This window comes from Neophocaena asiaeorientalis, unplaced genomic scaffold (assembly GCF_003031525.2).
Source record: "Neophocaena asiaeorientalis asiaeorientalis breed wild unplaced genomic scaffold, Neophocaena_asiaeorientalis_V1.1 scaffold118, whole genome shotgun sequence".
NCBI classification, from domain to species: Eukaryota; Metazoa; Chordata; class Mammalia; order Artiodactyla; family Phocoenidae; genus Neophocaena; species Neophocaena asiaeorientalis.
The window spans coordinates 3,085,956-3,099,631 of NW_020175528.1; the positions used below are offsets into that span (position 1 = coordinate 3,085,956).

The window sequence follows — 13,676 nt, forward strand, 5'->3', positions numbered from 1 at the left end:
TCGGCAGGCGGACTCTCAACCACTGCGCCAGGAAAGTCCATTTCTTCAATTCTTGTATGTTAAAACTGTGTTTCTTATCTGTGATATTCTAAGGACAGCTTGGCTTATTTTTGTGTCCCTTACGTTTTTGAAAATGCTGCTATCCTCTAGGCTCACTCTGTATATTGCTGTTGAGAATTCTGATACTAACTTACTTTTCTTGCCCTTTTAAGTGATTTTTAAAAAATATTTCACCTGTAGGTCCTGAAGATTTCTTATTATTAAAGTCTAAGATATGTCTCAGGGTTGACTATTCTGGCGTCAATGTTCACAGGTACACAATGGATCATTTCATTTTATGAAATGAAAGTCTTTTATTTCCAGAAAATTTTCTTGGATTATAGTTTTAAATATTATGTTCTATTGTTTTATTTTTCTTTTTGAGAAACTCTATTTGTATGTGAAATCTTTGCCGAGCTTCTATTTCACCTACTTCTTTGATCCTTTGTACTCCTTTCTCTAATCTCATTTTTGTTCTCTTGATAATTCTTCTGCCTTTCGTCAATGCTCCTTACTAAAGTTTTAGTCATATATATTCTCCCCCCACGGTCCTTATAATTTAACCTTCATTTCTTCAATTTCTTCGGTTCAGTCACCTCTTGTTTCATATCTTGTTTTTTTATCCATTTCTCTGTTTAAATTTCTCACTTAATTCTTTTTTTTTTTTGGCCACGCCACACAGCTTGCAGGATCTTAGTTCCCAGACCAGGGGTTGAACCTGGGCCCTCAGCAGTGCAAGTGTGGAGTCCTAACCACTGGACTGCCAGGAAATTCCCTTAATTCTTTTTTTATACCTGCAAATGCTTGCTTGAAATATTTAATTCAGGTTATAGTGCTAAGTCCAGTTTACTTATGCTTTATGATTGGCTTTGGGGTAGAAATTGTCATCAACCAAAGATTTAATTTTCATTTTCTGTTTTTGTCTTATAGTAACTTAGTATATGTATAGAACATATATTTTTTTCTATTTATATTGTGGGCCCTTCATAATAGCTGTATGCAGTTAACAGTAAGGATTTTGTAGTGGCTTACAAGATTCTGATTTTGTAAGTACTCTTTTCTGTCAGCATAGCTCAGTGTAATTTTTTTCATAAGTAGCTTTTACTGGCAGGAGAGTAGTATGGGGAGGTATATCTTTGATTTTGTGGATTTCTTTTTATTTCTGCAGGACCCTTAACATTCTCTCTCTTACTTTCTTCCTTCTGTTTACTACTCTCTCCAAAAAGTGCCTTCCCCTACCTATTCTTTTACTTCTCCCCAGAGATAATAGCTTCCAAAGACTGCAACCTTAGGATCTACACACTTTCAAGTACCTTCCCCATAACCAATTCTCTGATGTACCACCTCTTAGACCAACTTTCAGTATCGTTGCACCTAGAGTGGGATCGTCTCGGTTGGTGATTTTGTCTTTGCTTTATCATCATCCATAGTTCCTTCAGTCCACTTTTTTTTCATAGGGTCTCCTCAGAATCTAACTGCTCTCAACACAAGCTTGTGGCATGAGCTCCAGAGATAGCTCTGCTGATTACATGTAATTTGAAGTTCATAGTATTCTCAGTCTCACAGTTATGCTGAAGGTGTGACTTATGTGTGGTTTTATTTGCTCTCCTTTTTGCTATTTATGACGTTTTGCAGGGTATACAGAGATTCACATTTAGACATCCACCATTATCCTAGGATAACTTGGAAGTCCCTAGCAGCTTTATTTTCAATGGGCTCATTCTCAGATTTGTAATTATTAGTAAATATATCTTTTTATTATTTATTCTGCATTGTCACCCAAGTTTATTTTGGTCTCAACACAAACAACTTGTCCTTCTGGGATTTTACCATAGGGATTCACTTCAACCTGAACAGCATCTATTTTCATAAAGTGGTTATATGGTTGCTTAGTTTGATCTATAGCCTGATTTTTTTTGACACAGAAGTTAAATTTTTCTGCTATCCACTGAGCTTAGCTGTCCTCTATTCCTTCAAAAATGTATATTCCTCCTTAAAAGTAAGGAGTAGAAGCTGTCATTTCTTTAATGTCAATGATCCTCTGGTGACTACCCTAGAGTACAGCACTTTTGCAAGGTCAGTCCATCAAAATAGTTACGCATCCAAGGCTCCATTAGCCATCAGCTTATTAACTGTCACACCATCTTTAAGTGTGCTTTATTACTACGTTATACCAAATTATTTGTTTATACAGTTATACAACTTTAGATCTATTTTTAGATAAACACTGTCTTTCAACGCACTCCTAAAGTATCTTTTCCTTTCTCTGTGGCTAAGATTTGAACTTTTAAAAGAATATCTTTTGTGTTTGTTCTTTCACGGACTCTCACAGCATTGCTACAAAGACTCTCTTGATCTCTAACCCTGTTATCTTACATCATTTTCCTACTCTGGTTATTGCTGTAGGTTCTTCTAGAGCTGCACTAAGATAGTCCAATAAGATAGCCACTATCCACATGCAGCTGTTTAAATTTAAATTAAGCAAAATTAAATAAAATAAAAAATTCAGTTCTTCAATCATACATTTCAAGTGCTCCAGAGAGCCACATGTGGCTAGTGGCTGCAATACTTATACAGTGTGGTGCAGAACATTTCCATCCTCACAGAAAATTCTTTTGGATAGCGCTATTCAAGAACTTAACTGAACTGCTTTCAACTTTGATGTTACCTTCTTGCTATAGTTGGAAAAGAAACTATTTCCTTCTCTCTTTTTTCCTAGTGTTTTGGGCCAGTATACTGACTGTATTATCTACTGATAATCTAGATCTACAGTTAGAAGGGTGTGAAACCTACAGTGAAGGAGATTCAAGGCTCCTCACATGTGGTAGGATCATCTCCATGTTGGCTGTTTCCCACACTGGTTACACAAGTGCACTGACTCTGAAGCATGTACTTGTTACCATCATGTATATCTTTTGTCCTAAGTAAATGCTTCCTTCTATCATGAAAACAAATATAACACAGTTTTGCAATTCACTAACTCCCGAGGGTCTTAGGCTCTCATATCTTATCATATGGGTTCTTTTTCCTTTTTTTAAGATTTTTTTTTTTTTTTTTTTGTGGTACGCGGGCCTCTCACTGTTGTGGCCTCTCCCATTGTGAAAAGCAGGCTCAGCGGCCTCCGCGGCATGTGGGATCCTCCGGGACTGGGGCACAAACCCGTGTCCCCTGCATCAGCAGGCGGACTCTCAACCACTGCGCCACCAAGGAAGCTCTAAGATTTTTTTGATGTAGACCATTTTTAAAGCCTTTATTGAATTTGTTACAATATTGCTTCTGTTTTATGTTTTGGTCTTTTGGCCACAAGGCATGTGGGATTTTAGCTCCCTAACCAGGGATTGAACCTGCACCCCATGCATTGGAAGGCGAAGTCTTAACCACTGGCCCACCAGGGAAGACCCATCATATAGGTTCTTGATATGCAAAAATGAATACCTCATTTAAAATTTTTCCACTTTATGATTTATAGTCTATAGTTATCTGGTATTTTAAATACCAATTCTCACTCTCACCAAGGTTAGGGATAATCTACATTATGCTAAGAATAAAGAATAAAGAACAAAGAAAGAACAAAGTCCATGGTCCCATAAAAAAGGAAATTTAAAAATTTAGCTTCATTAAAACACAGTTAATTCCATCAAAATGTAAAATGGCATAATTACTGAAATTGTATATGAAAGATAGCTACAGGAAGTTATATGAGAAAACTCACAAAAACTGCTGCTGTACAAACACAAACAACCCTTCCTCAGGAAGATGCAGTAAACCTAAAATATAACCGCCAAATCATGACAATTCAAAAACAACAAAAAAATATGCAAAGCTCTTCAGCCTCAAAGGGTATCTCATGAATTACTGATTCTAAGTCATATCTGATAATCTTGGTAAAATAAAAATCACTTCTTTCATTGAGCCTACTGAATCTCAAGCAAATACACCAATCGGTCATCTTTTCTTTAAACTTCCAACCTTTGTTTTCTATAGCTCTTTAATTATATCTTGGTATACCTGATTTTTATACAAGGTTTCCTTCAAGCTTGTAAGAGCATGAATACGAACATCTACATTTTCATGTTGAATTGCTTTCATTGATAGCTGAAGAGTTGTCTGAAGATCAGTACTCTCAGAGGTCTCCTATATAAAGAGCACAGAGAGATACACCTTATCAATTAATCACTTCAGGAACCATTTCAGAAGGCCTGTATTTCCTACATAGTTACCATTAAAGTAGTTAAACTGTACCCCAATTGAAAGCAGTTTTAAAAAATACTTTCTATCTCTTCCTTTGTATCGCATATGAACTTTTAGTAATTCTCAGGGAAAGGGATTTCATTCAAAAATCTTTAGATCTGGAGAAAAATTTTATTTCAACTAAAGACTTTACTTATCCAAAATAAATCCTTCTTGGTAAGAAAGGCAAGTTTCCCTTAATTTACAAAGGGCTACACAATAGCCTTGAACGAGGTCTACAGATTAAGCAGATAATTCACCCCTTATTTTGACTACTTACTTTCTTATGACTGATGATTTACCCAGTAAAAAAGCATATAAAGTCTTCAGAATCAATCTTGCGATCTGTAGTAAATACATCTGCTATTCTGACCCAAGGTCAGGTATCCCACTTCCTGCCCTAAAATTCTATGGAATCATCACTAATATTTTTATAATTTCAGAGAGTTCACTGAAGTTCAGGATGTTGGAACTACAGATGATTCCCCTTGTAAAGCTCAGAATCAGATCTGACACTTCCATAACATGGTTTGTAGCACAAAAAAATTGGAATCCTCCCACAGCTTTTTTTCTTTACTCAGAGTATGCAGCTACAGTCACTTCTTTTAGGGACTGTAAGTAAGAACACAGTGATCTGGGTAGTAAAGGCATAAGAACTGTATCCTTTGCTCTCTGTTCTATCTAATCCTATTACATCTTTGATCTAGATGAAAACTTCCTTCTAAAAATCATGGACTCAAGATAGGATTATCCAGTCATCAGAAATTAGCCATCAGAATATGACTATAATATCCTTAGATATGATTCTAAAGAATCTCTACTCAGTGCTCTGGAACTCAGGAATAATTTTGTATCAATGATCTCCTAAACCATACATAAAAAATTAAATACCTTTCTGTATTCCTGTAGAACTGCTTTTATTTTTTTTAATTCTGGATGATCAGGTAAAAAATATATTTCATGAAGAAAATCTTGCACAGCATCCCTAATAGTTAGTTGGAAGAAAAAGAATTACTTGCCAAATATGAAATAAAAAAAAACACAAAGCAGAGGTTGAAACTAAGGCCAACTTAATTCACACTTGAAAGTGCTAGTTGACTGTTGACATGCAAATTATTTTTCCTAACCATGTCTAGGACTCTCAGGTAATAGTGACAAATAATCAAATCTAACAAAATCACCCTGTGGCAGTCTGCTACATTGGTGGCCCTGAATAATCTCTATGTCTTGGTATATACTCCTATGTGTAGTCACTCCACCTTCAATTTGGGCTAGGTGTGTGACTTGCTTTAAAAAACAGAATGTGGCAGAAGAGATGTTGGGCCTATTTGGGGCCTAAGTGTTAAAAAGGTCTGGAAGCTTCTGGTTTTATCCTCATGAGAGTCCTGAGTCACCATGTAAGAAGTCTGCCTACCATCAGAGACAGGTTACATGGAGACAGAGAGAAGCTCTGAGACTAAATGAAAGAGGGAGAAGCCCAGCCAAGTCTACCTGCTGGCTGACTGCAATGACCATTGGTAAGAACAGCCAAGGAACTGACCAGCTGAACCCAGCCCAGACTGCAAAATCATGAGTAAATAAAAATGCTTGTTGTTTTAAGACACTAGGTTTTGGAGTGGTTTATAATGCGGCAATACAAACCCAACCCCAAAACACAAATTCTCACAAAGATATACTAGAGAAAAATATGTAAGTAATTCTTACTGAGGCTGCAATTTTTAACTTGCTTCAAATATAAAGCCCTAATATTTCTGGGTCCAAATAAAAGTGTTTCTAAATTCTAGTCTTCATTAACTCATGCAACAAACAGGTATTAAGTAACTACTGTGTGCTACTATTTGCTAGAAACTGGGGATGTAAAAATAAAGAAAGCTGTGGTAACTCCTTCACTCAGAGAGCTTAAGGTCTTCTATCTGGCAGAGTGAAAGAGAATTTTTTTATTATATGAAAAGGCAGAGAAATAATTCCTCTAAAATAAACAGCAAAGATATGCTATTTGCTTAATAATCCAAAAGGTATTTAAAAAGTGATCTAGATCAGTGATTATATTGTTCCATTATGTACAAAATACCAAAAATAAGAGTATTTTAATTGGAAAAAAACTCCATTAACCTTTTCTTCTGTATTTTCTCCCTGACTGAACAGTTACAGAAAATGATTAATGGAACTGCAACAGAATAAGGATAAGTAAGTAAATAAATAGTACTTAAATCCTAATTTTTCAGAAGTAACTATGACATACAACAGTATGTATAAAAATGGACAAAAAAAATTTCAGTGTATAGAAAGACATTCCAGGCTAAAAAGCAGCCTGAGTGAAAAATAAAAATGGGAAGGAGTAATGTATATTCTTGCATTAGCAGTCTGGATTGGCTACAGCCTAATATCTGCTTTGAAAAATCTTGGGAAATGATTTTAAGAAATAAGATGTGGCCAGATTTTAGAAAACCTTGAATATCAAAATAAACAATTTGGAATTTATCAGCTAGGAAGTGGAGAAACACAGAGTGTCTCTGCACGCTGAAATGATACAGATAAAGAGATGTTTTAAAATATGAACAATATGAAGAAACATAATAAAAGCTTAAAGGAAGGGAGGCTGGTTAATGCAATGAATAAGGGTTTCAACTAAGGTAAGCTGTAGAAAAAAAGTTATTAGCTCTCCTAATCTTTCTCATGCATTCAATTGTCTGCCTTTTAACTGTGAGAAGAAAGGTAATATTAGTCTCACCCCTTTCAAAATTGATGAAAAATAATTTTGAGTTATTGACATACTAACAACTAAGCTTAAAATATAATAATAATAAAAGCCATGTCACAACTGAAAGAGCATCAGTTTGGTATGTACTGACTTAAAGCATGTCAATTACTTCTGTTTATTAACGGACTCTAAATTAAAAAGAATGTGAACAGTTCCACACTACCAACAGTAACCTTAATACCCTGAGACACAAAAATGCAGTAATAGAAAGCTGTTATCTTTATTAATTTCATTTACAATACCTGTTTTCAATTATGAGGTAGTGAAATATAGCTGCAGTTTCTTTAGGCTGGATGTGTATGAGAGGTAACAAAGCTACTATTACATGACTGAGAAGGGAGCCTAGATAAGCGTGATCCAGGCAACGAACAAAGCAGTCCCAAGCCCTATGTGAAAAAACAAAAGTTAAAAGTCACATCATTTTTATTATTTGCAAAGCTCCATCAGTTAATTATTAGATGAACAAACAATGATACATACAAGCAAAAAGATTACAAGGCAGCTGTAAAAATGGAATAAAGATCAGTACTGTATACTCAAATAGAATGATCTCTGTAATACACTAAGTCAAAAAAAGCAAGTGAAAAACAATGCTTATAATATGCTACCTTTTGGTGCAGGGTTAACATGAAAAAAAAAAGTATCTGTGAGTAAGTGTGCATTTGCTTATACTTTTAGAAAGGGGGGGATTATACAAAAATTAATAAAAATAGACACATCTATTTTTAGCAATTCAGGAATGAAGGCTAGATTCTCTGAGTGTAACTTGTTACATAAATTTGAATTTGGGACAAAGTAAATGCTTTATATGATTTTTAAATTAAATAAAATAGAAGGAAAAAGCAACCTCTAAAAATTTTAAGCAAACTTAAATTGAACCTAATAATACCAAGTAGATGGCACAGCTATATAGGAAAGAATTCTTTCACATGACTTTAAAACATATTATTTTTTAAAATTCTTTCTAATATTCTTTTCCATTATGGTTTATCACAGGATTTTGAATATAGTAAAATATATTATTCTGACTGTACATCTCCAATAAAATATAGTCAAGAACAAAAAGAAACTTTCAGAAGCTTAAACTGCATTCAGTAGTTTTATTGTTAGCAGTATTACTGAAATTAAATTAAATTAGCAATCAGCTAAATCCTACACGCCAAAATCTCAGTGGCCTAAAAGAAATGTGGAGAGGAGACTTAAGGGACGAATCTGTTTCTAAGAGTTACTTAGGGGGTCAAACAACCAAACGTGTGACATGTGCATCTTATGTGGATTCTAATTCAAGCAAACCAACATCTTTGGGAAAAAACATCTTTGAGACAATTGGGGAAAGCTGAATTTTAGATAATATTAAGGAATTCCTATTAGTTCTGCTAAGTATAATAATTTATGATGGTTATATATTTTTTTTAAATGTCCTTATCCTCTAGATACATCTGAGGTATATTTAGAAGTACAATGATATGATACTGGGTTTTCTTTAAAACATTCCAAGTAACAATAAAAAAGGTAGAGGTGGAAAGATTAAATAAGATTAACAATATTGATAACTACTGAGGCTGGGAAACGGGTATATAGGGGTTCATTATATTATTCTATTTCCCAATATATTAAAATACTTCACAGAAAAATGTTTTTAAAGAAGGAAACACAGTCCCTTTTCAATACAAATAGCCTTTCTACCTTAACTATTTCTTATTTCTGGTTTGAACCCAAATTCCCTCAAAGAGATTAAGAAATCAAGTTAGTATTGGGAAATGCAAAAAATCTAATGGACTCAGGCAGTCATTTACCTGCAACACAATTCAGGAAAATCATCCTTGAATCGAAGGCCAGTTCTCAGTGTGGTCATCATCTTCACCCTCACAGAACTGACATGTTTGGGTCCCATTAATTTCATCAAAGACATCAAACTGTTCAAGGCCTATAAAATAAGCAGGGCTTCAAAATAAAGCCTTAAAGAAGCTGGCAGGAGCAGATGAGCCTTAAGGACAAGTGCTTCCCACACTAATCTCAGAGTACCTATTCTCTGGCAACACAAGGTCTAATAAATGTTGGCAGTTTATTCTGTCCAAGTGCTTATGTAAGAGTTATAAATTTGAAAAACACGAGTTTAGTTCTTTTTTTTTCCCCTCTTTGAAGGTGATTTGTTATTTTGGTTCTGATGGTCCTCTTAAGCAGTAATTTTCCAATTTATTAAGAATCTAATACCTACTGTTTAATCTTCTTCATATCCATCCCAAACTGCTATGCAGCACATGCATTTTTGTCCTAATGGTACTAAATTCAACATGCTCTAATTTAGTAATAAAACAAATAGGTAACTAATGACATACTCAGAAAATAATACACACATTTGTATTGGTGTGGAATACAGAATCAGACTTGTATGAATAGCTCCAGATTCTAATGAAGAGGTAAAGAAACTCTCCAGTCAACCTTAACTATGTGCCAAAATATGCAAACTCTTTATGGTTTAAAACAAACTCTAGTATTCTTAGATTTGAGGTTATTCTCTCACTTGGGATAACAGTAAGAAAGATTTCACATAGATACAAGTTATTTGGGGGATTAAATTTACCAGTTGACACCAAAAGGACAAGTATTGGTTGCTGAAATTTTTAGAGGTTAATTAATTAAGAGAAGGGGAGTACAGACTGAAATACAAGCTTCCATTCATGGGCTTTCATTATAATTTTACTGACTGAAGAGTGGAGACAAATAAAAAGGGAAATTTAATCAGTACCTAAAATTCTATCCCAATCTACAGACAAAAATTTCCAGGGGTGACCAATTGTGACAGCAATCATAAGGAAATTTCACTGTGCCAAATGCATTTAAATATACACTGACAAATACTGAAGTTACTTTACGTTCTGTAACTTAACATTTTTGGTATTCAAAAGCACCATGGGCCATGACTCACATGAGACCAATTTGGGCCAATGCATTCAATAATGCAACTTCTGTTTGAGCTATCAGGGAGTGCTGGTCTCTTTTCTTCCCACTGAGCTGGATGTTGTGACGACATGAGCCTGAAGCCGTTGGGGCCATCACCTAGCACTTAAGTTAGAGCCAATCCAAAGGAATTTGAGCTAACTGATTAATTCTGAGAATACTGTGTCCAAAATCAAGCTATGCCCGAAGCTATATTATCTTTACACTTTTAGTTACAGAGCCAACAAATTCCTTTAAGCCAGTTTGGGTGAGTTTTCTGTCCCTTATAAACAAAAGAACAGTAAATGATATAATTTTTCTTTTTAGATTCCCCGAAAGCTTATGTGAGTTGTTCAGGAACACAGAATATCATGTGTTTGATTATTTTTCATCTTTGAATGTCTGCAGCTAGAAGGAGAAGTCATGTCTCCTGCATATTCTATATGAATTCTGTTCTGGCACTTTGCAACTCAACTATCACCACCTACCATTTTCTTATCTTCAATGCCAACACTGGAGCTCAGTAACTGCATGTTAAAAAAGGCCAAGATGCCCAACAACTTGGGTTGCAAATAATCAGCCTAAGGGAAAAAAAAAACCCACATAAAAAAGGTACTACATAAGTTTTATACAGATCAAATTTCATAAATCAACAATTTATTTATATTATTTCTATTTTATCTAACTACGTTAGAATATTGAAAATAAACAGTCGGTGAATTACATTTTCCCCAAAGCATATATTTTCACATGTAATACTTTAAAAATTAGTGAAACTGATTTACAATCAAAATATGATTAAACAGTACTGTACAGTGAGAAAATCATAAGCTTTTGAATTACAGTTGAGCTACGGTGGGATTTTCAGGATCTGACTCATGTCAGCATCCAGAGTGGAGAGGATATTTATCTTAAGGAGAAGAAGAATAGAGAAAGACAAGTAAATGTCCTTATCTAGAGCATTTAGAGCTAAGGTGGAAAAAAAAAAGTACTTGATTACGGAACAGGTACCCTGCCAGAATGAAGGTCTGACATAGAGGTCAAATCCACTGATATAATAGTAATAAAGGGGTACAAGCCTTGGGCATCAACAATTACAGGTTAGGTATCACTGTCCATGGCACTTTGGGTCTCCCGAAGTGGACAGGGTTAATTCTTTCTTGAAAAAGGGTCCTAGAGGAGTGGGTATGGGCTTTAAATCAGCCAAACCTGGGTTTGAATCCCAGTTTTGACACTTCCTAGTATTTGATGCTGGATAAGTTACTTAGCTCCTCTGGGTCTGTAAGATGGGACAATGAAAGCACCAACTGCATAGAGTTTGTTGTAGAGATTAAATAAGATATCACGTGTTAAGCCCTTAGAATATAGTAAAGTGTTAAATAAACTTAAGTTATTGTATTATTAAAAACTGGGAATGTGAGTACTCTGCAAAGAAGAATTTTCTCCTCTTTAAAAATCTTTATGTATAGGCAAGAAAAGGGACCAAAAAAAAAGGGGGGGGCTGGGGAGAAGTAGCAATTAGAATATTTTCCAACTCCAGGAGAAAGTTGCATTGTTTGGCATTGAGGCACCTAATTTAAGTATCTCTAGGTTACACACACTGCCAGGCTGGGGTCGGGGGGCAGTAAGAAGGGTGTGCACTACCTCACAGTAGAGAGGAAATTAGGTGTCCAACACGTTCTCCAGGTTAGATGTTGGGATAAACTTTTTTTCTCTTCCAAAGCACAGAGAATCATCAGTTTTACCAAAGCCTAAAATTACATTTAATTTACAAACTTCTGATTTGGATTAAGACTCAACTTAGGTTTAATAAGCCATAATTCACTAATCGCATGGTTCCAGCCCATTCTTAAATGAAAAGCAGATATAGATGATACTCACATTGTCTGTGTCAACATTCTAATTTTAAAGCTCTTATATTTAGACAAATAGTTCGTTCATCTGCCACTCACCAAATATTTATTATGTATGCCTAGAATACTGTGCCAGGTGTACGAGATAAGCTCTCCCTACTAGTTTACATGGGACACTGATATGAGAAGAAGACATTAAACAAGTACGTACATAAGGTTGTGATAAGTGTTATAAAGAAATAAATGTGATCACATGAGAGAGAACTGGGATGAGGTGATCAGGAACTTAGATAGGGTGATCAGGAGACTCTGAGATCTAAAGAATGAAAAAGATCCAGGATAATATTCCAAGTAAAGAAACTACGTATTGCAAAGGCTGTAAAGCAGGAAAAAACTTGACATGTTTAAGAAACACAAACAAAACAATGCTGAAATACAGGGAGAAAGGAAGATAAAAGTTGCACAATATGGGGCCTCCCTGGTGGCGCAGTGGTTGAGAGTCCGCCTGCCGATGCAGGGGACGCGGGCTCGTGCCCTGGTCCGGGAAGATCCCACATGCCGCGGAGCGGCTGGACCCGTGAGCCATGGCCACTGAGCCCGCGCGTCCAGAGCCTGTGCTCCGCAACGGGAGAGGCCACAACACTGAGAGGCCGCGTACCGCAAAAAAAAAAAAGTTGCACAATATGAGGGTGGAAAGATATACAGACCACGTACAGCCTTATAAGAGCAATGAAAACAATAGAAGGAATTTAGGCAGGGGATAATGTGAGTATAAGTTGTAAGAAGAGTACTTCAAATGCTGTGTAAATAACTGATTAAAGATGCAGGAAAGGAAGAGCAATAGGAGAGAACTGTTAGGAGGTTTTTATAGTATTCCTGGAGAAAGATGACGGTCACTTGTATAAGGGTGGTGGCGGCAGAGATGGAAAGATATATTTTGGGGCTAGACTTGAAAGGACTTGTTGCTACTCAATTTTAAAGGATATAAGAAATGAAGGGCTCATGAATACCTTCCAGGTTTTGAAGCAACTGAGCTTCTAGGTAGACACTGGTACCATCTCCTGAGAAGGGAAGACTATGAGAGAAACAGGTTAAAGGGAAAATAAAGATTTTTTAACGGACATGTAATGTTTGGAATTGAGATGTTTAAAAGACGGACAAATAGAGATTACAAAAAGGAAGCTGGACAGTCTCTATCTGTCATCTTCCCTCATCCTCAGATCCATTCTCTGCTCTTTCCTGCTTTGCTATGTGCCTAGGAGGCTAACCAGATTTCATCACTCAAGATATCTTTCCCTCTGTCTTCCCACTAAATTCAGTCAACAGGAGGCACCAACAAGGGAACAAAGGGCAGGAGGAGAGCGTGTGGTATTTATACTTCCTGTTCTCTCTGCGTTGTGCGGTGGCCCTGGCAGTGGTTATATACAATGAGAGCCCTTCCCCCGCACCATGATTCTAGCTCTCAACCAGGCTCCGGTAATGCCATTTCTTCCTGCCCAGGACTAAGGGGAGCATATGTTTTCTGCCGTTTCTAGTCCCTGGGCTCCTTAACATTCCATGCTGGTTCTCTTAACCTTACCCATATCAATGAAAATAGTCCCTTCATTAAATTCTTTTCAGTGAAACATTTTTGTGTATTCCATCTGTTTCCTGTCAGGACCTAACTTGCATAAGCCCATAAGTCCAAAGCTCAAGAGAGGTCTGGACTAGAATTTCCACTATGAAATCATCAAAACGTAAATCATATTACAGGACCAGATGAATTCAGATTCTTTCTCATTTAAAGAGAGAATATTTATAGAGAAAAAGACCCAATTACACAGTACTGAACCAATCTAACATTTAGAGGATAA

General features: G+C 35.9%; 1 protein-coding gene across 1 annotated transcript in view; it reads right to left on the reverse strand.

Annotated features, from left to right (window-relative positions):
* ATR (ATR checkpoint kinase) overlaps window positions 1-13,676 on the reverse strand; it is a 102,134-nt gene that overhangs the window by 60,353 nt on the left and 28,105 nt on the right. The window contains exons 17-21 of the mRNA XM_024769090.1: window positions 10,459-10,551; window positions 8,827-8,957; window positions 7,273-7,416; window positions 5,161-5,254; window positions 4,048-4,173 (exon numbers count right to left, since the gene is read on the reverse strand). Coding sequence (XP_024624858.1) covers window positions 4,048-4,173; window positions 5,161-5,254; window positions 7,273-7,416; window positions 8,827-8,957; window positions 10,459-10,551 — 588 coding nt within the window. The remainder of the gene's footprint in view (window positions 1-4,047; window positions 4,174-5,160; window positions 5,255-7,272; window positions 7,417-8,826; window positions 8,958-10,458; window positions 10,552-13,676) is intronic.